This window comes from Neopelma chrysocephalum, unplaced genomic scaffold (genome assembly GCF_003984885.1).
Source record: "Neopelma chrysocephalum unplaced genomic scaffold, ASM398488v2 Primary Assembly neopelma1_26, whole genome shotgun sequence".
NCBI lineage: Eukaryota > Metazoa > Chordata > Aves > Passeriformes > Pipridae > Neopelma > Neopelma chrysocephalum.
In genome coordinates this window covers 30,189,033-30,215,840 of record NW_020897695.1, presented here as the reverse complement: position 1 = coordinate 30,215,840, position 26,808 = coordinate 30,189,033, and the positions used below count along the sequence as shown (strand labels likewise).

At 39.2% G+C, this 26,808-nt stretch overlaps 2 protein-coding genes across 9 annotated transcripts in view; both read right to left on the bottom strand.

Moving 5' to 3' along the window:
- The window catches only part of SIRT5 (sirtuin 5), an 11,479-nt gene extending 10,659 nt beyond the window's left edge, over positions 1 to 820 (bottom strand). The window contains exon 1 of one of the 3 annotated variants that reach the window (XM_027676076.1): positions 799 to 820. The gene's annotated coding sequence lies outside the window, so the exon portion shown is untranslated. Of the gene's footprint in view, positions 1 to 109; positions 209 to 663; positions 772 to 798 lie in introns of those variants that run through there. The other 2 variants (XM_027676075.1, XM_027676074.1) reach the window with 2 other exon arrangements.
- Positions 821 to 2,625: 1,805 nt separating this feature from the next.
- The window catches only part of KIF13A (kinesin family member 13A), a 109,004-nt gene continuing 84,821 nt past the window's right edge, over positions 2,626 to 26,808 (bottom strand). For 2 of the 6 annotated variants that reach the window (XM_027676065.1, XM_027676067.1), the window contains 21 exons: positions 26,295 to 26,444; positions 25,611 to 25,775; positions 24,544 to 24,717; positions 23,883 to 24,034; positions 23,636 to 23,768; positions 22,817 to 22,963; positions 21,824 to 21,862; positions 20,405 to 20,504; positions 20,187 to 20,313; positions 19,072 to 19,127; positions 17,916 to 18,040; positions 16,739 to 16,915; positions 16,251 to 16,343; positions 15,264 to 15,416; positions 14,793 to 14,870; positions 14,217 to 14,264; positions 13,669 to 13,780; positions 12,555 to 12,706; positions 11,875 to 11,979; positions 5,034 to 6,138; positions 2,626 to 4,168 (listed from right to left, as the gene is read on the bottom strand). In XM_027676065.1, coding sequence (XP_027531866.1) covers positions 3,882 to 4,168; positions 5,034 to 6,138; positions 11,875 to 11,979; positions 12,555 to 12,706; positions 13,669 to 13,780; positions 14,217 to 14,264; positions 14,793 to 14,870; positions 15,264 to 15,416; positions 16,251 to 16,343; positions 16,739 to 16,915; positions 17,916 to 18,040; positions 19,072 to 19,127; positions 20,187 to 20,313; positions 20,405 to 20,504; positions 21,824 to 21,862; positions 22,817 to 22,963; positions 23,636 to 23,768; positions 23,883 to 24,034; positions 24,544 to 24,717; positions 25,611 to 25,775; positions 26,295 to 26,444 — 3,678 coding nt within the window. In that variant the 3' untranslated portion in view covers positions 2,626 to 3,881. The remainder of the gene's footprint in view (positions 4,169 to 5,033; positions 6,139 to 11,874; positions 11,980 to 12,554; positions 12,707 to 13,668; positions 13,781 to 14,216; positions 14,265 to 14,792; positions 14,871 to 15,263; positions 15,417 to 16,250; positions 16,344 to 16,738; positions 16,916 to 17,915; positions 18,041 to 19,071; positions 19,128 to 20,186; positions 20,314 to 20,404; positions 20,505 to 21,823; positions 21,863 to 22,816; positions 22,964 to 23,635; positions 23,769 to 23,882; positions 24,035 to 24,543; positions 24,718 to 25,610; positions 25,776 to 26,294; positions 26,445 to 26,808) is intronic. The other 4 variants (XM_027676066.1, XM_027676069.1, XM_027676068.1 and 1 more) reach the window with 3 other exon arrangements.

The following is a 26,808-nucleotide window of genomic DNA, read 5'->3' as shown; positions in this document are numbered from 1 at the left end:
CCGCCTCCGCCGCCTCCCCCTCGCCGGGGCTCCGTCCGCCCGCGCGGTTGCCGGGCCTTCGCTCTAAGCGCCGTGGTTGCGGATTCGAGCCCCGCCGCCTCCCACTCACCTCGCCGGCGGCGACCGACGCCGAGCCGTGCGTCTCCGCACGTCCCGCCCCGCGCCCGGCGGCGGGGCCGGGCCTGGGCTCCGCTCCGCCTTTCCCCACAAGGGGGGGAGGGGAAAGGGCAGCGGTGTTAAGGCGGCGAGGAGGGATGGATGGGTGGTGGTGGCGTCTCCTCGCATTAGCTTAAATTGTACGCGAACGGGTCGGAAAAAGCGGGATTTTTTTTTCCAGCGTCATCCCTCTTGAGGTCCGCCCTCAGGCATTCGCAGTTTTGGGCGCCCACTGATGAAAAACCTATGGTGCTGCGCTTTGACAGCGCGCAGTTTCCACAGTTTTTTTAAGAGAAAAGATGTTTTTTAGCGCCCTTTTTTTTTATGAGAAAAGCTGTTTGTAGCTTGGTTTTCTTCTGCAGAAAGAAGACTGCTGCTGCTTTCATGCAGACTCTTCCTCTCCGCCCTTCCCAACACCACCTTTTAAATCGTCGTAGCCCTTTTCAGAGATTGCGTACATTCCCCCCTCCCTCTCCCCGTAAATTACCAGGTCTCAAAAACGCGTACCCAAAGGTGGCAAAGGCTGAAAGGCAAGTCCCACCGTGTGGGATGTGCTCTTTCAAGTCCACCACCAGCCCCCGTAGGCCGGGGGCAGCTCCTGTCTCCCACCCGGCCTCTTGGCACAGGGCAAGATCGAGTTACCTGATCGAGTTACCCGAGGGCAGGGGAAGAGAACACCCAGAGGTTGCTCCCAGGGGCTTGGGGCGATGTTTCTCTCATTACACTGCTCCCTGGCACTTGTTATTGTTTACTTAGTACCAGCACGTCGTACTCTGCCTCCAGCCGCAAACACGACGGAAGCCTTTGGTGGGGGAACCTTTGCGTGTTGCTGATCAAACTGGACCGTGCTGGCTGTTCTCTGAGCACTCTGCCGAGTCTCCATAAAGGCCCCAGTGTGCTTGGAAAACCAGCACGTCATAAATTCGGAAAACAAGATGAAGGCCAGCGTGATCTAGCTTAGCATTCTAACTACCCCGATGGTCAGAATCTGGTAATGCTACGCGGAGTGCAGATACAAACAAGAGGTCAGATTTGTTGAATGAGGGATTGCCTCTGCTGAAGGTTATTCAGTATCACGATTGGGGTTGGTTTGGTATTTTTTTAATTGAGATCTTGGTATGGACTGGACACCCTGCTTATTAAGCTGTGTATTTTGATGCTGGTTAATATTAAAAAAAAAAAAGGGCAATTTGCAGTTGCACTATCACCACATTTTTCACCCCACTGATTCCAAAGTTCAAGACAGCAAACTCCTAGTCTAACATTACACTAACAGGAAAAGGTGCTTCTGTTTATGTACTAGAGTTTTGAAAAGCACATCAACCCAAACGCTTTCATTTTCTTATTACGTCATTGCACTCATTAAATATGTTCCTTCTAACTTTACATTAACCCAGGGCAGGGCATGTTAACATGCAAGGTTTGCAGAAGTACAGGTCTTTTAGTAACAACAGAACTCACAATAGCACAGGTTATGCAAAATGGGTACGGCACAAGGTTGGCTTGTTCTGGTCTCTTTGGCACATATAGATTGCATACCCCAAGAGGCACAATTACCCCAGTGTTTCTGAAGCAATCAATCATGCATTCTGTATTCTCAGAAGTCTGAAACAATGAAGAGCCCAGCTCAGCTGATGCTAACCTGATGTAAATACCGAATCTTTGCCATAAGAAAACGGCCATGTTGACTTTCCAATTTGTTTGTAGTGGCCTCAAACAAATATGATTATGCAAATATGTATATTTGCTAAGAAGCTTTATAAAAGATTAAAGTGACATCTAAAATTAACTTCAATATAGTGGGGTGTTGAGTGTAGGTATGTGGCACTGTTCTACAGTCATTTGTGCCTGATAAAATAATTCTGCATAAAATGTTTTTCTATTATGGTAATTTCCTCCAGCAGCAGTGTCATTAATGCAGTGAGAGCAACTCTATGTGGATACCAGATGTATGAAATGTTCTGCAAGGATATGCATTTCACCAAAATCAATTAACACGTAAGAATCCTGTCTCAGAAGAGCCAAAAGCCATGTCAAGGGCAAGTGCACTGAACTTCACGGCCCCTCCTTTCACCACCTTTCCCTGACACACTACCCTCCCAGCAGCCAACCCTGTTGTAGGCAGCTGAGGCCTTTACACATTTAGCAATGATCCTCTCTTGTCTATGTTCCAGGAACTTGTCCTGCCTCCCCTTGACCCACACAGCACCATTCTCTGTCAGGAGTTCCCTGACTCCGCTCCCTCTCCTGTGAGGGACAGGGAAAGCAGAAGGTGAGGAATGTGTATCCACAGGGGCTGCTATTCTCCTCTTATGCTGCATGACCCAGTTAGAGGTAAGACATGCTAACACCATCCAGTCTTCCACTCCAATCATACCGTCCTTCAGCATTTTTACAAAGTTCTTTGCATCTGAGCACCGTCAGCTAGAAACAGCTTACTATTTGACCACAAAGCCTAATTGTATCAAATACAAGCAAAACATTTTTTTTAAATCCCAAGTAAACAGTCTGTATTCTAACACACAGGAGGTCTGTACCAATTAAATACAGTATGGCAGTATATAAATTACAGTTCTTTACAGTAAATAGTAAAATACGAGAGTCCGCTCACTGTACACAACAATCAAAGAAAGAACAGCAGCTTTTCAGTAAGGTCCCAGGTATCTCAATCATTCGCTTGCTAAGGAACAAAGAACAGATACAGCAGGCCATTCACTTCACTCATTTTTTACCATGTTACTTTACAAATATCCAGAACACTTGTACAGGCATCTACAGTATCTACATGTGGAACAACCTTCTTAGGAATTCATGAGCACCAGACATAAATCCCTCCATCATTCCCATTATTAAAATAAACTTTACAGATTAAAATTACTTTAGCAGGTTCTATTTCATCTTGATAATAACCAGCAAGTAACAAGTGCAAAGTTTGCAGTCATGATCCATTTACTGCTTCTTTGTTTCCCCACTTCCCCCCCACACACCCAAAAAACCCAAAACCCCCTAAAAAATCCAAAATTATGTCCTCTCACACCCTTGCAGTAATACTGTTTCTGCAGTCAAACTGCCCGGCTGCTTATGTTAACACGTGAAATGCCAGACATATATAGCTTCAGGCATCATTAGTCATTCCAATCAAATGCCAAGTCAGCACAGTGGCAGGCCTCTAGGAAGACAAAAAATACGTAGCAGTTGGATATTTCAGTGTGCTTAAACACGGAACATAAGGCTGCACGGTGCCCAGTGACTAAAAGAAACATGGCACCAAGTTACCAGTTAAAACATTTACAATAGAAAGATATAAACAGCAAATATGTCAGTCTAAAACAAGTTCTTTGGTAATTAAGAACAGCAAACTGTAGCTTTTTTTTTTCCAAATAGGGATTTACATCCTGTTTTTTTCCACAATAAAATATCTTTTGTTGTTTAAAATATATCTCCCAAGTTGTTGCGTAACAAATAGTCCAGTACCTCAGTTATCTACAGATCAGCTTTAACTGTATTTTAGTGTGCAGCCGTATCTGCCCACTGGCAGACAAACTATAGATACACATTCATATATATATATAATATATATATTATTTATAAAAAATTAGAGAATTAAGTCAAGGACTCTAGACAATACACATTCCGTATGGACAGATTAAAATGTACAATAGCTTCAAAAATCCATAAAGTTTTCTACACAGTAATGCGTGTAGTAAGTGCAAAAATACTGCAGTTTAGTTAATCCAAGATTTCCTGTTTTCCTGTTTCCTAGAAAAAGCAGAAGCCGCTGCATCTCCTGAATGGCAGAAGATGTCTCCTCCTGTCTTAGGAGTGGCTGATGAGCCTTGAAGCACAGAACTTTTCCGTTTCTCTGAAGTGGAAGATGCCTGACACCGTGAAGTGCTACTCCATTTCCTTGTGGAAGCTGGTGCTTTACTGAGGCGCCCAGGACGAACAAAGACACCGTGTCGTGGTTTGCAGTGGAAGTACTCTTTGCCTTTTACAATTCCATCGTGCTTTCCTTCAATGAAAAGAAATGCAGAGGATTAAATGTTGATACTTTCATTAGCACATACAACTGAGGTGCTGAAGTGTGAATAGCTTTGGTCATCTGTAAAATACTCAAGATCGTGCATGCTGAGTCATGAAGCCAGATGCTCACAATACACTAGGGCGAACAAAACTTGGAAAGGAGGGCTTGAATTGTAACCAAAAAGATCATTTTCTAAAATATTACTTTGTTAACTAACAGTTTAAAAAGTCAAGCACTTGTTCATTTTACAGAATAAACTGTCCTCAAAACCAATTGCTTGCAAAACTTAAAATTTAGCTGCCAGACAAACTTCTGGTATCAGTGATATTATTTATTATCTAAACTACTAAAACCATCATCTTAACGCTTGCAGAACACTAACTTTTTCTGACCCCTCTGAACTGAAGTTAAAGAAAACCTGTATGCTGGAATTCAGCTTTCCCCACTGGAAAACAAAAATAAATCTCTGAAAGCCACTGACAGCAAACCAATTTGACAAGTGATGCACATTGTCAGCAATGCCCATGAACATGTGTGCATATTGCTTTTTAAAAAAAATCTGCCCATTTTAGGCTTTTCTTGTTTCTCTGATCTGTAAAAGCAGATGGGTACCAATGGGAACTACTACAACATGCAAAAATATTATTCTGCATAAAGCAAGAAGAGCAGGGCTTTAAGACAGATAAAAATTGATTAGAATATCCCTATAAACAGAAAGTGGAGAATATCAGATACCAAGCTTCATGAAATTGGAGAAACTTCCCAGGACTGAATGGGAACGAAGGATTGTACTGCAACTTTAAAAATTGTTCATGCTAGCTGCACAGATAACCCAGAGCATGTTTAGTCTTACCCAGCTGAACATTTAGTTCAACTCCAACCCAGATTCCAGCTGAAAAATCCACCGTTCCAACGTATCTCACTGTGCCCATCTTATTACTTCCAACACAGACTTGCTCACCCACAGCCACCCAGCTAGGCAAGACTTGGGCTTGATCTGCAGAAGCACCTTCTTCACAATCAGAACTATCCAAGTGGTCCTTCGTAATAAAATCGTCTATGGAAGTATCATGATAAGTTTCAGGATCTGAAGTCTCTTTTACCAGTACAGAACAAAAAGGGCTCTCCACAGTACCAGCAAGCTGGTCGCCTGCTGCTGCTGCAGAGCTCTGCTGGCCCACACAAGTGCTGTGCTCCTTGTCAGGGCCTTGGGGTGACACTGAGGCGCTCATTCCATTAGAGGACAGAAGGGAACATGACTGTGGAGCCGTGGAATGGTCAAAGTCCTTCCCATCTTCGACGCCCATGAACTCTGTAAAGGAGTGATCTTCCAGAATGTCTGTTGTGTGCTCCACTGTTACTTCGCGTGCTGAAAATTCAATTGTACAACAGGTATTTTTGCTATCCAAGGAACTCAGAGCTGAAAGTGATCCAGTTCTGGGTAACTGCTGAGAGTCTCTGTCAGTGGCACTGAGGGACGGTGGTACTTGCTCCGTTAAGGCACTGTTTTCTTTCAGTGGTAACACTGGTAACTTTTCTTTTGCTAGCTCCTTTTCTGACTCTTGACATTCCTTGTTCAAAGAAGATCTTAAATCATGTGCAAGGAATGATCCTGCGGGATCATTAGAGTCCAGCTCCTTTGTGTGACTGACTAGCTGGTCTGTGCTATCACTACAGGGAACAAGCATGTCAGACAGGGTAGCATTAGAGGCACTGTGGGAAAAGTAGCCACTAGTAATACTGCTAGTGGTGGGGCTGCGGGATACCTCTTTCTCAAGAACACGTGAACTCATGAAGTCTGATTTAGAAGAGAACCACTCCCTGTTCTCCAGGCTAGCATTGTAAATACTGAAGTCAGCAAACTCCTCCGGTACATAAGGCCGGAAATTTTGAAAACTTTGTGGACTTATCAGTTTCTTATTAATGGCCTCCAACTCACTGTCTTCCTCCTCAGAGTCCTGCAAAAGAACAGAGAGTTGAATGGGATTAGGAACCTATGGCAGTGAGGTTTTCAAAATAAGCTAACTTTCCTTGATTTTTTTCTTTCTGAACGTGGAGAAATATATACCTTTAATATCCTTTAACTGAAGAATGGAAGACAGCATTGAAAAGAGCAGCTGGGAATGTATCCTGTCTACACTGAGCTATTTAATTTTTAGAAAATAAATTCTAAATAGTTCAGAAAATATAAAACAACAAATGGAAAGTTATGTTTACATGTTTTCATCCGTGTATGATAAACCTTTTACCCTCATGATTGCAAATAATTAAACCTACTGAAGGCATTCTGTAGAGCTATTTGACCACCTAACAAGATAAATATAAATATGAATGGGAGCCACAGTCTTTGCTGCAATACCCAGGTTTCTATTAAACTGATATCAGCAAAGCTAAATATCTGAACGCATTCACAATGCTTGAAAATAAAGGCAAAATTATCAAATACTACAGTGAATCTTCAAGGAAGCATTTGTGTGCATACATGTACATGTCTGCAGGAAAATAAGTGACACTAATCAGCCTGGTAGAATTTGGAGATACCTCCTTGAATTTCCCTTTGATAATGAGTGGGGATGCACTGTGAGCAGACCCACAGATGTGGCTTTCACAGAGTCCATCAGAAGCTGAGGACTTCAGTCTGTAAAGATGCATCTGAGAAAGACCCCAGCAACATGGTGGTGCTGCTCCCATGATATAAAATGATGCAGGCAGGACTCCACATAGGTGCTTTTTTAAGTTCTTCCTTTTTCTTATCCAGATGAGTTTATTTACAAATATATATATGCAGGTATAAACATACATATATGTATACACACATATACATATTAAAAATGGTTAGTTTACAGGAAATTCCTACTAGAAAGAATAGTATTTTCAGAAAAATGAAAACTACTGAAGTACTTCAGAGAAATTCAAGCTCCTATTATATCTCAGTTCCTTTATCTGCATCATAGATGTCAAATACTGTGTGGTACCTAAAGTAGTTTGATGCTTTCAGGCACCTGCTATGAATCACCAATGTAAAAGGAAAATCATAATAGTTAACCAGATGACCGCTGAGAACCAACACATCAGGATAAACAGCCTCTTGAAAATGCTTATGATACTTCGTAATAGCCAAAACTGTTCAAATAACTTTGTACGACAGAGCTTCATATGTGCAGAAAGAAAACAGGTTTGTTCAGTTTGCTCATGTCAGAATAATGACAAAATTGTTTAGGCTGGAAGGCACCTCTTGAGGTGAATTAGTCCAATCTCCCACTGCTCTAGCAGGGTCAGCCAGAGCAGACTGTCCAGGATAGTATCCTGTTGGATGAGTCTTGAGATCTCCAAGGATGGAGACTCTATAACCTTCCTGCACAACTCATGCCAGTGTTTGACCACCCTCCCAGCAAACAAACTGTTTTCTTGTGTTCAGATGGAATCTTGTGTATTTTGATTTGTGCCCATTGCCTCATGTCCTGTCACTGAGCATTGCTGAGAAGAGTCTGCCTTGTCTTTGCCCCCTCCCCATCAGGTGTTTTTATGCATTGATAAGATGCCGCTGACCCTGGACTCCTTCAGGCTGAACAGCCCCAGACCTTCCAGCCTCTGCCTGTATGTCAGATGGCCCTTATCTGTAACAAAGTCTCATTTTCATTCTTACCATGTTCAAGCTCATAGCAGATACAATTCAATCATACTACCCATGCAGAACAGCCTCTTAAGCTGACTCAAGCTTTTCAGTAATATTAAATTTTTGTTGGCACACCAATCAGTATCTGAAGAAGATGCCTCTGCCTGTCTAAGTATATCTGACAAATCCAATCATATTTCAGATTTTAATACTTGCTCAAATAAAGGCTTGGCATCCTTTACTTAATAATTTTTACAGCTCTGCTTCAGTTATTTCTCATACAGAATTTGGATAAAGGCTTTAGTTTGCAATTATTTATTTCTCTGAAGAGGAGTTACAGTGTTATGAAATGTCACCTAAGACTTTGGAGAATTATTTATATTATTGAAAATCTTGTAATTTACCTCTAAAATCTACAGGCAGTCCTTTTGGAAGTAAAGGAAATAATCAATATCCACTTTATTGAGACTAAGAATACCCTTCCAAGCACTAAAGCATTATGAAACATCTTCATTGCATATTGCAGTATACCCCTCATCTCTGAGGGCCCTTTTCTCAATTATCCTGCTTACTCCTTCCCTTTTACCCTTTTCACTTGTGCAAATATAAGTTCTGCTCTATGCAGGACCTTGTAGTTTATTGGTTTTAAAACATTACAAACTAAGAATTTATCAAATACACACTTTTTTAAGATATGAACTATAAAGTAATAAATATTTCATGAAGGAAGTATTTCTAGGTGATACTAGTTAAACATCCACTTGAGATCAAATGGCATTTTATAACAGAGTTCTTTGTGTCTCCTTTAAAACTTGCAAGATTCCTCATTTGACTGAAAAAAAGGAAATCTTAACACACAAGGGGTCTCTGTTCAGAGTCAGACTGGATAAGAGGCTGTAACTTAGAAATGGATGTACAGACACACAGACCTTGGTTACTTGTTTAGGAAAAGTCCAACAAGTAACCACATTGTCAGTTGTGTTGTTTTAGGGTTCTCTGTCATTGTAAGTACAAAAGCTAAGGTACTCAGAACCAGTCTTCTTACTAGAACATGTGTTATGAAGAATGCTGCAAATAAGTGATGAGACACCACCTTGTGACACATAAAAGACGCCCCTGGTGGGAACAAGACATATTTCTTTTCAGAGCTTCTCTTGAGTTTCCAGATTGGGAAATGCCAGAAAAAAAGCAATTTCAGGGTTCTTCTAATTTCTGTGGATGTAAGATGTGGGGAAAAAAGAACGAAAATGCCTTGTGCTGCTCAGGCTATTGGCAGAAATAAAGATAAAATCCTTCAAAAACTGGTAAGGAAACGTCAGACACTTCCCTGGGACGTAACAGAACTACTATAATGAAAAACAGATTTAAGAACTGGTAACAGTAAGAAGGTGACAGCAAGAACTCAGGAGACGAGACTATATATCAAATTTTAGCAGTAACAGAAGCAAAACAAGCAAGAATACAGAGTAGCTTCCCTACACCTGCTTTGTGTAGATATTATGTAGTTAAAAGTTAAAATATCTGAGTTTTAAAATCCCTAAATTATACTTCTCAAGTAACCTCAAGATGTTAATTCCTATTTTACTAATTTGAAAATCAGTAATACTTTAGTGGTTGCACCACTGGTTCTTCCATTTTCATTGCCTGCTAGGAGGGTTTCTTCTTAGCCAAACCCCCCTTGGACATGTTAATTACAGGCAGGATTTAAATACACTTAATATGAAAACATTTAATCTGACTGTAACATAATCTACTGTACTCATTTATTGTATAGAACAGGCCCTTATTATCATGCTGTTTTGAAATAGTTGCAATATCAAACATGTGTAAGTACTGTCTGAAATTTCAGGCTGAATGCCCTATTTCAGGCTAACTGAATATTTTTGTTAACTGTTTTTTTTTTTCCTCCTTTCAACAGATGTGTTTTGAATACTCAAGAAAAGTTAAGAACAGATCTCAGAGAAACATGAGAAAAAGGCCCAGCATCATTCTTACATCTACTTAGATGCAGAACATCAATCTAGTTAATATTATTTGTTTCCTGTATGTTTAGTTGCTTTACTTCTATGGCATCTTTTAAATGCTGTAAGATGCAAGTGAGCATCTCACCTAAAGCAACACCAATCATCCTATTTTAGGAGTACAACTGAGGCTCTGTACCTTGGAGCAGTCATTTGCAGTACTGATTAGTGATGTGAAAACTTCACTTTGCATCAGATAGAGAGAAGCAGAGAGCTGAAGTTTTATGTGGAGCTGTGATGCTGCCCTGGTGTAATCCTTGAACTCATTCTGAGAGCACTGTTCATCCAAATGTGTGACAGATATGCTCCAGCCCAGTTAAAACATAAGACTTGCTCCAGCTCTGAAAAACATGGGGTAGCCGGGGAAGCCTACATTCCACAAAAGCTTCTTTCCTAAATTGATAAAAAACCCTAGAAGCCATCATTTGGTAAACACAATGCCATAAACTGGCAGGGCTATGCAGAGTAGCCATCTCAATCTCCTCCCCACTAGTGGCTGCTAGTTCTTGCCTGTCTCTCCAGTACCCACTCAAGGGTCTATAAGGTGATCAGACAGAGGGCTAGATCCAAATGAAATATAACTCCATGATAGTCTAGACATCAACCAGTTGGATCAGTTCCCTTGATCTGACTTCCTACACAAACAAACAAAAAGCTCTGTTCATGCAAGGGAGAAGTCAGTGCAAAGGTTGGAGCAAGCAACTGAGAACTAAAAGAACAGCTCCGTCCAGGGTCCTGTTTGCTACAGCAGGTTTACAGTGTTCAGTGAATTAGTTCCATTCTAGTTGGAAAAGCCTGGTGACAGGATGTTGCCTTTTCCATAAGCCTTTTCCAAAGCTCCTGCATATCTTTGGAAAGCAGCACAAGCAAATACCTGGGTTAATTCAGGGCATGTATGGGGTGGGACTTTGTTTTCACTCAAGGGATTAAAACTGCCCTCAAGTTGCTATGGAAAATTTTGTAACAATTTATTTTCCAGGGGATGTTTTTTCAACCCTCTAGAAGGTTTTGTCTTCCAAATACCTTCATGCTATTTGTATCAGTGACTCAGTGCAAGTCAGCATGTCAGCTACCTTATGGAAAATTAACATGATCAAGAATGAAACAGCTGCCACCCCAAACCAGCAGCCAAGTTTCAAATATATACACCAGAACACTCAGGATTCTTTAGTCTAACAACCTAGAAAATAGCATTAGAAATCCAGAACAGATTTTTTAATGGCTTGGCTATATGGTAGGAATGAAAATAACTGTTGAATAGGAAGAATCCCTCACTAGCACTTTATGGAAAAGAGGCCAGTAACACTTAGAGGAAATAATTTGAAGGTTCTGAATTTTAAATCTAAAGCTCTGATTAAAGCAAGTATTTCCAGCCATATTCCACAGCCCCAAAACCGAAACCATCATACAGCAGAGATGATGATACATCTTTTGTTGAAGCAGCAGTGAGAAAAGGATTTGTCAGGTGAAGATCAAAATAAAAGCCCTCCACCTCAATTCCACCTGAATTATGATGAAGACAGGCTGCAGGTTAATTAAAAGCGGCAATCTTATTTTAGTCATATTACTTCCACATCAGGCAATTATAAGCTTTTTATAGTGTACCCACACCTGAATGCAGGGTTACTTACACCAAATGGGGTCATTCCATTTACTCTGGGGTATAGTCACAAAATCTAGGTAATATACAAGGTATATTAGAGTGACAACAGCATGGTTCACTAAACCGTCCTTTACTTGGATCATCTGTTACCTGTAAAAACTAAGGCCTCCCCTCTCCCCCCGCCCTCCCCAAGAGAAATCACGTATAAATATTAAAACCCAAAACAAAACAAAAACAAAACACAGGAACCCAACTGAGTTAGTTCCAACGACAGATTGCATTTGCAAGCCAGGCAAGCAGCTGTTATAACCATTACCTACTATCAGTGACAAGGGGTTAAATCCACGTTACAACTATTTTTTCCTGCTGCAGTAGCATAAGTGCCTTAAGCCCACCACCAAATGGCCCTAAGCCCACCATCAGGCCTCGAAACAGAAACTGGTACAGAACTTACAATCTTTTCCTCACGTATGCTATTGCTGTCTACAGGCATGCTGCTGGCACTGCTTCCTGCAGGCACAACACAGACAGCACAGGGCACCTGAGGCGGAGGCATGCTCTGCAAAGGTTAAGACATACAATACATCACACAAACCACAGCTCTGAACACGGTGCTAAATGCGTGCCAAGTTAGAAAGGCATTAGGACGTGATGAAAGTGAAACATCCATGCTGACCGTATATACATCAAGATTCAAGTTAATAGGCAGAGAAACTCATGTGCTCCTCCTAGAGTTTTAGGTTAGGGAATAAAGGTCAGAATTGTAACCACCCTAGAATACTGTTTCACAGAATTATGTCTTATCTATGAAAAAACACACCAACATCTTGCTGGAGAGAAAAAAAAATGTAGGTTACTGCTACTTTAAATTAGAAGTATCCTGTAAAAGACAATACTTACCAAGAAGTAAAAAAACATAAAATCAACTCCCCCCCCAAAAAAAAACACCCCGAAACCCAAATCCAGTATTTCAGGCAAAAGGCAAACAGTGAAATCCCACCACATATAAAGATTGGCCTGAATAATTTTCACCAGAGAATTAGAAAATTCTTTAGCAACAGATGCAAATGATTTACCAAGTACACAAAATCACTCATTCTCCTTTAAAAAAGCAGATAGCTTTTCAAAGATTACCTCTTGACTAAGCAGAGGTCGGCTTTCAAGTGGGGTCTTCCTTTTGTGTTCCTCTTTCACTGGCATTAAGGGCTTGAAAAATTTTGGTGGCTGAGGAGAAAATGCTTTAAAAGGGCTGGCCATTAAAGCATGGGAATTCTCTGCTACAACACCTAGGTAAAAAAGCAAAACCACTGTATTTCAGTTCTTCATATCTTGATTGCCAGTGGATAATTCAAATTAACTGAAGGTTAAGCCATGCATTTGGCAAGTTGCTGGCTGTAGAAAAATGCCAATACTTTAGTTTTCAACCACCGGCCTAAGCATGAAATAACACAGAGCAAAACGAGCTCCTCTGAGAAGTCTAGAAATGGAAGGAAAGCAGAGAATAGCAGTATCTGCCCCCTCATTCCGAGCTCCAATATTTCTTTTCATCTCAGTCATAACAGTGGGAAGTGTCCTTGAAATGGAACTGGCAAGCTCTTTGCTTCCTGTGCCTCATCTGACCTGCCCCAACTGCAAATCTGCCCTGTAACCCAGCCAGCCATCCTGCACAGCCAGGATGATCAAAAAGGAAATTATAAGCAAGGAAGCAATGAATAAACTCTCAGTCCCACTTTATTGCAGCAGTATCTCTACCTGTACTGCCTGATCAAGAAAAGCATGTTACAATGTGACCCAAAGAAAAGAAGGCACTGTGACACACCAACATGGTGGCACAGCAAATATCCAAATCATGTAAAGAACCTGTAAAAGGACACTTCCCACTTTAACAGAAGCATCATTTTCAAATTCATAAAACAACAGCACCTGCTTTTTGTTCTTTTGTATGGTTTGGGGTTTTTTTTTGTTTGGTTTGGGTTTTTTTCCTTTTTTTTGTTCTAGTGTTTTGATTCATATTTAGCTTGTTCTTCTGCCCTTCTCTTGCATTTTTTGGTTACCCTCAACTTTACACCCTTTCCTGGATACCTTATGCATTTCTCCCTTTCTCCCCTACTTCCAGATTATGTTTAGCTCCTAAAACAAGAAGCTGGATAACACCTTTAGTAGGAAAAGAGCACTGAGAATTTAATTTTCAGTTTAATGCAGTAAATAAAAATCCACCAGCATTGCCACTACGTGTGTGAAGTCTCACCACTGCCATCTTTGCTCTTGCGAGGTGACTCCCTGGGTAAAGTACCATAGCATGATACATCTTGATAACTGGAACAGCAGTCAGATATATCTAGGTGACTTTCAGACCAACCCTAAAGAAACAAAAATACATAAATCTGCATGCTGATACAGGTAAACATGGAAAAAATTATAGGTAAACTCCTTTTTTTTTTTTAATTTTAAATCAAACACAAACCACAAACCAAAGGTATGGTCTAGCTTCAAATAATTTTCCTGTCTCACACAAATGGGTTATTTAAAAGCTAATCAGCTTTTCACTGAAATATATAAAGTTTTGCTCTAACTTTAACTTTCCTAAATAGCAGTTTATACAGTTCTTATATGAAAAGCAGAGAAAGGCAAAAAGGTTTAATTCAAAATAATATATAATTGGTGCAGCATTTTAAAAATTACTATGTAAACACACTGCTTTAAAAATACTGGTTTTCTTTTTTTTTATTCTCAAATACATCTTGCTTCAATGGGAGAGTGGGAAATCTGAGAACGTTTGTTGTCATATTTACATACCTTATCATCTTCATCACAGGCAGAAAGATCCAGTCGGCTACAGGATACCTATGGAACATCAACAGACAGAATGACAAAATGCCTTTTATGAATAAAATATAATGCCTTGAGGAAACACTGTGATCATTTAGTCCTAACAACTTTTCTGCTATCTCTTTTCAGATAAGATTATGTATAAAGACAGCTACATTTCTGCTGTTTGAGTGGGTTATAGAAGAACACATAAAATGCACACAAAATGGAAACTATCCCTTACACTATGAAAAAAGTTAAAGGAACTTGGAGGTAAAAGTAATCTGAATCAGGGCACTTGTCATCCTAAACTACTTCCAAAACAAATATCCTTATAAAAGGAGAAGTTTCAACCAACCTCCCCCACTTCCCTATCAACTTCATTATCTCCCAGGATGGACAGTTGTGAAGATGGGTTTCAATTCATGGCAACATTCCCACAGGTTGGTTACTCCTAGCTCAGAACAGTCATTACTATACCACATTGTGCAAGCATTATCAGCACACAAACAGCAACTCCCTTTCCCTCTAGTGTTAATTTCCCAGACAATAAAGGGTCCTTACATTGTGGACATTTGGAGTGCTGATGCTTCTGCGGATGTTTCTCGCTTTGGTGGAGAGAGCCTCTTTGACTGTGACTGCCTGTTTAAAGAAAACACACTAAAAAACAATGCCATGGTCTCCTCAAGAGAATGATCAAGCAGGATAGGTACTTTTTTTCAGTGTGGCTAACAGCAGCAACCAGGGCTTGCATTTACAAATCTTAATTTGCACACACAACCACAAAAGTTTCTATCTGAAATTCATTCTTTGGCCTCTTCCTGTTCAGGTTCCAAGTACTACACCATTGCCAGCTATAGCTACTAGACTCACCACTACCGGAAATTTGTATTTCACAGAAGTACACACAGAAGTCTTACTTTTATCTGTCCAATGTTCTCTAGAAAAGCAACACAGTATTTTAAAAAGAGCAATCATCTCTTCTTGAATTCTCATAATCCACTGCAAAGGGCGCAAGAAATGTTTTTTCCTTGCCTGCCTTAGTCTTTCAAGGCTCAAAATGTTCTCCACTTGCAGCACACCGCGGGTGTATTTTTCAATGTACGTTTCGCCATCGGACGTGCCCTCGTTCTCACTCCTCGCAGCCATCAGCGCTAAGGTCTCACGATCCTCAATTTCTTCTGTAGCCTAAATTACAAGTTGCACTATTGAAGTTTTTAAAAAGTAAAGCCTATTACTTTTAATGTATTGATTCACTTTTTTAGACCAGCTCAATCCACAAATTAATTTGAATTGATAATCAGTAAACCTAATTATAATCAATGATTCAGGGGTTTTCAATAGAGATGTAAATCATACTGAAGAAATCACACTTAGGAGATGTTTTGTGCATTTACTGTAGTAAATGCACTTCTAGAAATAATGCAAATATAACTTGAAATCACATATGTTCAGGATTAAGTAATGACAACTTCCTAGGCAAGGAAATGTAATTTCCTTTCCAAATCTTAAAATATGCTGTGATTTCTCTGGAGCTTAAAATTTAAGTACTACTGCAAAAAAGTGACAGTTACATGGTGACAAGACTATTTATGTTTTCATTCATCCAGTTTGTTTACCTTTAAAATAATTCTTATAGTAAATTTACAATTTGTACAAGCTTTTTCAATAAAAAACAATTTATTTTCCTGCAAACTCAGCTTCCCAGCTATTCTGTTTTCATTGACAGGAACACTCCTCTGAGTACTCTCTTTATTCTCCCTGTAGACACTAATATGATTTTAAAAATAAATCTACTACAAAAACTCAGTTAAACACAGTAGAAGAGAAAATAAAATCCCCACAGTTTTCAACTGTTTAAAGATAAACATGATCTCACCACTGAACTTCACTATATACACTTTGGCAAGCTGCCTCATATCAGCAAAGCAGGACATTTACTTCCTAATCAGTACCAACCACTGCGGTAGGTCAGTTCTGTTTCTTTCTGTGAATTTGCCAGAGAAATATGGTATAATTTACCTTTGGTATATTGGATACTATTTCATAGGTCACTCCACAGGCATAATATATATTTTTCAAGGATATTCTCCTTTTCAGGCTCTGGGTAAAACTCTAGAAACAAATTAATTTTCAGTTATTGTTTTGATAATTATTATTTATGACATCCCAAGAAATGAAAAGGCGCAATGAAAAATTTGATTCTAAAAGCAGACAAGACAATAATTCACTAAGTTCTTTTTTAGCATTAATGATACTTTAAGTACTCTTCATAGCTCTGTGCTCAGTACAAAACACTACTAAGTTCAATCAGTTGTGAAATGGCCAATTCAAAGGATTATACCAGAAGTACACAGCTTCACTGCAACTTACAAATACCTAGTTTTCATTATCTTTCATAGGAATTGGAGAGACCAAACTTTAAAAATTAAGTAAGCAGCTAAAAACCCACATTAATTAAATTAAGAATATGAAACAAAATAAGGAATTAAAAAATATAAACTTATTACCTGCTTGTTATAAATATTGGCTGCAATCCTTTTGCGTAATACCAGTTCCATTGCAGCAGGATGACTGAGCTGCACAGTGGTCTTCACTATTAAGTAAATTCTCTCATTTTGAGGAGTTACCCTATTCAGGTGCACTGAATCATGGACAGAAGAGTCCCAGGCAGCAGTGGCTGAAACCTATGCAGACAAAGTAAGTGGAGGAAGGAAATCGAAGATTCAATTACTCTAACAACAGGTATAGTTTGCAATGATTTAACATGAAGTAAAACGATTCTTTAATGAGAGAAAAATCAGCATCATTGAACAAAGTGGAGTGAAACCTCCTTTTCATAGTAAGGAATTTACCAGAAGAAGCATAAAAGAGGTATTAAGATGCTGGGGAAAACCATCATGACCACAACCCTGCACTGTGCAAACCCTGCTCCAAAAGGAAGTCTTCACACAGCTGGAGACAGAAAGGAAAGCAGAAGCAAGACTGGAAGAAGCAATTCAAATCCTACTGCTATTGTATTTAAAGTTTATTTATTTCAATGTAAAATCTTCCATCTATGTTGGATCAAGTTATAACAGCCCATACAGAATAAACATGCTCTAGAATGGTTTTTTCCTTCCCCCTGCCTCCTCCCCAGCTTTGGTGTCCCGTTTATTCTGGAAACAGTCTCTTAAGCAATGGCCTGAGTAGGCACAGAACATGCAAGAAATGAGTCAAGAAATTCCAAAATGGATTCTGAACCGTTAATTTCCAACAATTCACAAACTGAATATCAATTCCCAAATGAATGAAGTTTTATTTAAGCACTAAACTTTGCCCGGTGTGCACAATAAACACAGTAGTTTTCTCTATAGAATTAAGAACCTATGAGAGAAATGATGAAGGGGTGAGGAAAGCAGAAGAAGGGATTTTGAGTCAGACAGGTGAATTATTCTTTTGCCAAGAAGAGCTAAGACTTATCTTCTCTGAATTAAGGCAGAAGAGCTAACAAGTCATATCCTCTTAAATTCCAAATAAATAGACCAGAAAATAAAGGCAGCACTAGATACAGATGGTACTTCTAAGACAAAAACGTACTACTACTAATGATTAAATACACAGAAGTAGAAAATAAATAAAAAAACGTAAGAAGAAAGCGTTAACATAAGCTGCAGTTGTCAAGAAGGAGGCTTGCTAACAATTTACCTCATCATCACTGTGTTTTATGATCGGCAGATAAAAGAATGGACTCCCATGCTCCTTTGGTAGTATTGAGTTAACTCCTGATGCATGGGGACCTATAAGTTGTTCATTGGCACTGAGGTCATCAGCTAATGAAACAAATGTGCAAAGAATGAAATAGTTTTATACCAAGGATATTAATTTATAGAGGCAAAGTTGTAATACAAAGTTGTAATAAAGTCCTACTCATATTTCATAGTACATTTAATCCTAATTAGTCTTATTACTATGCAGAATTTTGAAGGTGATTTCAGCGTACAAAAGAAATTGAGAATAGGCTTTTAGCTAAATAAACAAAAGTTGTGCAATGATCCATCAATCTGTTTAAATATCCTATTTGATCTTTTGTCTGCTAATGTCTACTGATAATGAAAAAACCAAACAAATAAAAACATTCCTTATGAGCATAGATGAAGGAAGAGGGTATTTCACTTTCCAAAAGCATCTGCTAAAGCAGGTATTAATGCATTGCTTATATAAATATGTCTAGTAGCCCACTTCAGTGCTGGATGTGACAAGGCCTGTGGATCCTCCTTTGCTTTATGTTCAGGTTTGTAATTACAGACTTGCTTCCTTAACAGTCCTTAAATGTGGTGCCCCCTCTGGTCTCTTGTTACTTACACTGTGTACCTGTGTTTTAAGAATATGTATCAATAGTCTCCTCATATGTAAAACAAAATGCTCACTATAGTCCTAAACATGCTCTTCATTAAACCAGCTGTTTAAGACTCTACAGATACCTCAGTGAAAGGAGCTCTGAAAGCATTGGGAGATTCTCCATCTGTGCTTTAATGACATGTGAATTTGTATATCAAAATGTTTACAGGATTTTCTTATGTACTGTTTGATTCAAACTCAGCTTGCTTTCTTATGCTATTTTCTGTATATACAGCCTATCTCTGTACTCATATGCTCCCTGATTTTTATCTTTATTTTAAAATAGTTGTGCTTGATTATGCCGACATACAGGACCAAAAGAAAAAGCATTTTACAAGCCATATGAGACAGTGTTTGATTTCATACACATTTCAGATTCATTCTTCCATTTAACAATTTATTGACCCAAACTAATCCACTACTTTTCCCTCCCCAAGTTTCATAATCTGCTGTTACAACATACCATTCAAATCAAGGAAGAGGACAGGTATGTGTGTTTCCATTCCTGCAGGTGGAATCCTGAAACAAAACAAACTGCTGGTAACAAGGAAGGCATATTCATACCTAAGCTAATTTGGGTCTCCATGCAATATTCATTAACTGTAACCAATGGCTAAAGCTGTCAAAATTTTGATGGCTACTCTGAACGTCTATGTGGCACAGAAAATATTTTGTCTACACACATGGAGCTAAATCTACACATGGAACTAAATGAAGTGCTTTGCCAAAACTTAATTCACACTGCACAACACGTGTCATTTGCTGTGAGGACAAAAGTTTTAAATGGCCTGTTCTGCTGCTTACAAAGGTAACTGGTTGCAGTCATCTCATACATAAAGGTCAGCAACCTTTCAAGCAACTGGGTATGTAACTACTGGCAAGGCATAGTCTTTATATCAATGAACACACTTTTAGCTACATGATCACAGCACACTTCAGGTGAATGACAGGAAAAACATGAGAGAAAGAGTATAGCTGCATCATTCACCCAATGAAGAAGAGATATTGGGTGTTATCAGAGACATCAGTGTACCCTTCACTAGAGCCATATTTCTTGTCCACACTTTCCCAAATCTAACATGTTTCATTCCTCCTTTTTTGTGATCTTAGTTAAAACACAGATTTAAGTGAAACTAAAACAAAAATATATTATAAATTCAAATTAATCAGAGGAGAACACATCCTTTGGAATCAGAGTTTCTTCCATCCCCACCCCTTATCAATGAAATTATCATGTGGTTTACCATTCATATTTGAACTCCTCTTTTTCTGAAAGGAATCAAACTGCAAAATAATTTTCTCAGAATTGCATAAAGCTGAAAAATACTATGTTATATTCAAAAGTGATTTTCAAACCGTGAAAGCTATTTCAAAGCTACTTTATGCAATATGTTAACTAAATAAACCTTTCTCACATTCAAACCAGCACCTGACCTTCTAAGCCTTCTGCCAGTAAGTGTAGTTTACAGTACTACAGGAGAACATAGAGAACTCTAAAACATCCTTAGATTTTTACCTTGTAGTGTGCAATGTTTATGTACAAAAAGCTAACAGCTCCAGTGGTTTTTCTGAACATACCAATTTGCGGGGGCACCGGGAATTCCACTGCCTGGGGCTGGAACAAACACTGCATTCCTCTCTTCTGTCAGCCCTACCCACTGCTCGACCAGCCGGGCTTCTCGTTCTATATCTTCCTCAGATTTTTCTACAGTGGAAGATATTAGGATTACATATGAGATACAATTTTTGCAGTATAGGGCATAAAGTACTTATGACAGAGACTTCAAGCTGCAAACCTTGTTTGTTGCTGATCTTTTGGATCTGCTCATCTAAGTATTCCCTGCGTTTTATTAATGCATCAGACCACCTTTCTCGCACACAGTTTAAATCTTCTTCCTAACATGGAAAGAGAGAAGAAAGTCATTAGACTATGTGGTTAAGAATAAAGGCAGTGGATTTTGTGGTAATTTAATTAGAATTTATATTAAATGGCTTGCACGATGCAGAAAACTTTTTTCCCCAAATGACATGCACGCTGATTAAGTACCTCATCACCCATGAATGGAAGTTTATTTGCTTTCAAGTCTCAAATTCTAATAGGAGGAAAAGAAAATGTGACTGCCTCTGCTGCTGAACAGATTATACACCGTAGGCTAATTACTCACAGAAGCGGCAATCAAACTTTTGAAGAGCATATGGAATAAGAAAATCAGGTATCATCAGTTGATCATAAATTCTCCTGAAGATTAGACAGGTCAGTACTCCCTCAAACCTGCACAAAATTCCATTGCTAGCAGCTGCCATCAGTGCAATTAAAAGATTTCTCATGCAAACAAAACCCATCATGCAATCATGCTTTGTGGTATCACAGAAAATCTAGTTCGTTCTTCTCTGTGATATGCCAGGAAGCGCATAAACAGCCCGCAAGAAGTTAGTACCTTGGATGATATTTTTGAGATTGCTGTGAAATCTAATACATTATCTTAAGGGATGTCAGCATTCTCACCTAACTGGTTTTACTTCTGTAAGACTGCCTATTAGAAATAGGTCTTCTATGAAGAAGTCTGAAATGTATTTTACTTTTTTAGGCATTTCCTCTTCTGCTCTTTGTCACCTTTTAAAATGACTCTTCTGTTATACTGCCTAAATTTTGACTGCCTTATCACACAGAAAAACAGGCTCAAGGTCGGGTTTTGTGCAGATAAAAAAAATTGCTTCACTGAAGCTTCTGTATTTACCCCTCTGTTCACATTCTCCCCTCTCTCTCCCAACAAGCATTTCAGAAAACTGCACAACTTAAAAGGTTATGTTTCCTTTAGAAAACAAATAAAAAAGCTTAAGCTGCATAATTTGGTTGGAAAAGATGCCTGCAGCTGCAGGTGGTTGTTCTTTTCCCTGTGATACTCACTGTAAATTGTTTTCATTCTAAATTAAAGTTTTTAAGCTTTTATTCCTATAGCAATTCATGTAGCCAGTTAGGAGAGCTGACTGCAGAGTACTACAGAAGAGAGGACACTGTAAGAGTATAAAGTCACAAGGTAAACTGAAAGTTTTATAGCAGTGTTTTATAGCCCAGGTAGCCTCTTAAATGCACAGCACGTGTGTATTTCAAAGCTGCTTTTGCTTGCTCCATTAGGTTTGCTCATTTGAAAGTTTCTGGCTATTAGCATTAGCTGTGCCCCATGCCGCAGGATTGACAGCAACAGCAGCAATACCTGGTAACTATCCATATCACCACCATCATCCTCCTCCTTCTGGTAGGAGAAAATAAATTTTGTAAAACACAAAAAAAACATGCATTTCTCTCAACAGAAACTCACAGAAATAACCCAGAACATGAATACAAACATTTCTGCCACAAACTTTTAAAATGTTAAAATTACAACATTCAAATAACCAAAGTCTTATTATCAGGTAGAAAGATTTTTTTTTTCATTACAGACTATAGCAGCTCAGCTGTGATTTGAAAATTAGTGAATATATTTATAAAAAACCAAACCAAACCAAACCAAAAGACCCCACAGAATACAGTGCCAGAAAAAGGACTAAGCAAGCAGATCACTAATTGCAAGTTTTACAATTTCATCTGTATCTAAGTTTAGAATTACTTGTGGTACTGAATGCAATCCTTCTGACAAAAGGCACCTTGCTTCCCTGGGTTGCCCATTCCACTTGTTTTTTGCCATCACTGTTAAAATAATGCTTTATTTTCAATATGAATTTGTCCAGTAGCAGCTTGAAATCATTTATGCTGCTTAAGGACTTTTCTACTACATGAAAAAACCCTTTCCCATTCAGTGACAACTATTTTTGATTCTGATCAAATAACTCAGTGCTTTTTGAACAGGTAAATAGTATCTCACTACAAGACATTTACTCCAGTAAATTTTTTTTTCCTGTTTTTCCCTCCTGGAAGGAAAGGAAACTAATAGCACTAGGAATCTAGTATTAATCAGAAAGGTAAAAACAATTTCCATATTCCTGCTGTCCTATATATATTAGAACACCACACTCGGTACTTTATCATTTACATGTTGAATTATAAGCAAAAAAATAAGCAGATTTAGCACCATATGCTTGTGTTACATGTATTAGCCTCAAAACCATGTAAAACTGCAAATAACGTACCAGTGTGCTAAGGTCCCTTTTGGAATTATGTTGGTCTAGAACAACAAGACCAAACCAAATTGAGAAATTAACTGCCTTACCTGGTAGCTGTCCAAGCCCCTTTGCAGTTTGGTTGATCTGGCAGTCACACCACCTACAGAGACTGAAAGAATTGCTTCTACCATGAGAGGCAACGTCCCCGAATGCTGTACGGGTTTCACCGTCACCTGAACTCTGCGAGAATGACCCTGAACAGGAAATTGGGAAAAGAAAGAAACTAAGAATAAAATTAAGAATCAATCTGAGCATAAACAGGACGACAAGGAAAAGATACTGTGGTGGTTTGGGCTAGGCCTTCCTTGGTGACCAGTTTGTAACCAAGGAAGGGTCCAGATTTACCCAGTATTCCCTACGATTTTTACGTAAGCCAGACTATAAGAAGAGAGGAGGAGAGGCCTTCGCTCCTCTTTCCTTCCAGCGGCTTGGAGGTGCAGGTTCCCTGCTGTTGAGTCTGCCGTGTTGGGGAACGAGGCCTGGTTAGGCCTTGCCGACCTTGGGAGACAGAGGTTGCCGGTGATCGTTCCGGAGCGACTCTCGGTTGTCCCAGGAGAGTAGTGAGATATCTTCTTTGCTAACTTTTTTTTGTTACTAGATCTCGGGCTACTGATTGGGATATATATATATTTTATTTTAGTTTAGTTTTGTTCCTTTTCCCCTTTCCCTTTCCCTTGTGAAATTGTATATAAGTGTAAATATATTTATATATATCACTTTGGTTGTCTCTCTCGTTTTCGGGTTTTTTCTTAGTTTTTTTTCTCCCTCTTCTCCCTGAGGTTTTTTTTTTGGGGGGGGGGGAACTTCTGGTGGTAAGGTTTGGAGACTTGGCAGGGAGCCAGCTTCAAACCATATCAGATACATACCTGCCTAAGCTGGAAAATTCCTCCTGTGTTTACATCTTTTGCCTGATGGAGTTCAACTGCAGTATATTCTCCCATCTCATTCAATTCTTGTATGGAAATCCACATTTCTATTCTTCGAGTTACTTCACTCCACCTAAAAAGACATCCCCACAAAAACTAATGGTTGCCTCAAAGTATTTTGTGCACCACAAGCATTAGAAAGCTTTTAGAAAGTTGATGGAAGCATTCATTTGTAATTTGTTTGTACCTGTCTCTCAGTGTCCTAGTTTTAGCATGAAGAGAATCAACTTCCCAAACAGAGCTGCCATTGCCAGTACATCTATGACCCCACACCTCAATAGCAAGAGCTCCTTCTGAAATGAACTCCAAGAACTCCTCTGTGACATTCACCACATAGTCCTGGCAGAAATGAAAAACAAACCACATTCAATCAAATTATGTATTTGTATCTCCTCAACTAGTTTGTAAGGACATGCCAAACAACGAGTTACCTGCATGGTAAGACAATACAGTTTGCAGCATAAAGCTTGACTCTGGACAAGAAAGTTGTAAAACATCATCATGTCAGCAGTTTCTGCTTATGCATTTCATGCTTTGAAAATTTCCATTAAAATGATGTCACAGCTTACTGAGCTTACCAAACAAGTATTTAATCAGATGTCATTATATAAACTACAGCTTCCTCCATGCATTAAAGATGATATCTGAATTTAAAAGATCTCTTTGTTACATTTCGAAGAAGTGATGAAGCAAAACATTAAGGCATTCTTAAATATAGTCAAAAGTCATTGGTTAGATGACTTGACTCCCTCCTTCTTCCCCCAGCAAAACAAGGCTCAAATTCTAAATAGTTTATATCAAATATACCTTCCTCCTGGTAACACTGTTTCATAATAAAAAAAACTTACCTTACAGTGAGAGAAGATCACTGTAAAATGAGCATCTTTGCTCTGAGGTGAAGGCACATCTGGATCTACCACTGGTGCTGCTACTGTTGACTCGCATTGATCCCAAAATGTGTATTGACAAAACACAAAGTTGGAGAGATTAGGTGGCAGTCCAGTTGCTTCTTTTATTTTTACCTGAGGAGACAAAACAGATATTGTCATAAATTTGATTGTTTCTTCTTCAATTGCAAATTGACGACCAACAGCCAAGAAAAATTTTTAAGGACAGTAAGGATTTCCTCATTTAGGAAATCTTATTTTGCATTTACAGAAATGTAGATGCAAGGAAAGCAGTTACATGCATCTAACCCATGTACATGTTTTCTTTGAGGAAGCTGATAAGCTCGAGTGGAGAGAAATGCTTTATCACAGAAGAAATGAAATCCATACACCACCCATAGATACTACATTACATGATCAAACAAACCAGAGGAGAGAGTTACAGGGAAAAACTGTTTCGCCCTCTGTGTCTGCCAAGGACAGTTCTTGTAACCTCAGTATTTAAGATGTAGGTCTGCATATACCAGAAACTAAAATAATAATGGCCAGTCTTCGCGAACGAAGACTGGGGGAAAGGTCTTTTACCTTTCGAGCCTGCGCAATGGATTTTTTAGGTGAGACACAGCCTGCGCTGAACTGAGCCCACCCTTTAATCCTAAGGTTCATCTGCCGGGGCCAAGCAAGCTTGGACAATGGCAGTGAGGTCCTCAGGACGTAGGTTTGTTTAGAGTGACCTTCTCATAGATGAATGGCCTCACAGGGCTAACGGGCTCCATCTGCCCGGGGGGACTGGGATTCGAACCTGGGTCGCAGCGGTGAGAGTCCCGCATGCTAACCACTAGGCCACCAGAAACTAACGCAAATTAAATCAGCCACTGTCAACCAAAGACTGACCTACACTGAACTGGAACAAGAGAAGTCTTTTCAGAGAATTTTCAGGAAGCAATAGTCTACATAGCTTGGTAACTCTCAGACTGACTACATAGTTATAGAGGCCTGAAACTTAACTTCATCATGTTCTCACTTACCCTGCAGGAGAGCTTTTTTGCTCTGTGAATAATTTCTCCGTTGTTATCCATGACTTCCAGACTCCCGCTCTCGCTGGAGTTCTCAGACGAGTCATCTCCTTCTACTACACGTTCTGGGACAGACCCAGTGACTCGCATGACTTCAACATGCAACCGTCCTGCAACCTAAAGGCAAGCCAAACAAATAGTAAGAATCTGTGCACAAGGGACTTAGATATCTACCATTTTAATGTCTAACTCTATGAAGTGTGCAGAAACAGCATTGAACAGCTTTTGACTACCAAACAAAAAGCAACAGTGTTAAGAAAGAGGAGAAAGTAATAATAAAAAAATAATAATAAAAAATTTTCAATGCACATACAGCAGAAATGGTAACTGTAAGGACTGCCTCAGAAATGGTAACTGTAACAGTGCAAGGACTGTACTTCAGAACTTTGGTATACTGGGTTTTGCCCAGTTACCTACATTTATACTAGGAATTTTATTCTACTATTTTAGCAGCTGGGCAATTGTAAAGACTTACAGGAAAAACATATGTGGTGATTTGAAACACACTTATTCACTGGGAAACAAGACAGCAAGCACCATTTGCTTGTTAAAGCATCAGTGTACATGAAGCCTCCCAGCACAAAGGTCCCTGTGATGCCAGATAGGAGTTCCCCAGCGTGCCCAACCCAGCTCTACCTCGCCCTGCTGGCTGATGATGGGCACAGCATACTGCAGCTTCACGTCATAGAAAAGGCACTCCAGGAACACGTTGGCGACGCCAATCAGGTTGTGGTTCTCCTGCGCTTCGTAAAAGGGATCACCTCTCTTGCCAATCAGCTTCCTTATCTGTTTTAGAGATAATAAAAGTGATGTCATAGAATTATCAGCGTGGGAACAGAAAATCAAATAACCTCATAGCATTACAAGATCATGGCACAAAAATGATGTCACTAACAACCATTTCTGTTCCTTCCTGTTACACAAGTAGAAAGAAACTAGAAGCATAATACAAATCTGAAATTAAATCTCTGAAATAAGACATTATATGATCCTTTCTTTCCTAAGGGATACAGTGATATTATGATCTATATTTTTTAGCAATGTCAAGACAAAGCAGATTTAACTGCGAGCAAGCACAGTTGCTGTTGATTTCAAAATATCTCATCTTACTTTTCTACTCTGTTTATACTTTTTAAATGAGAGGACAAAT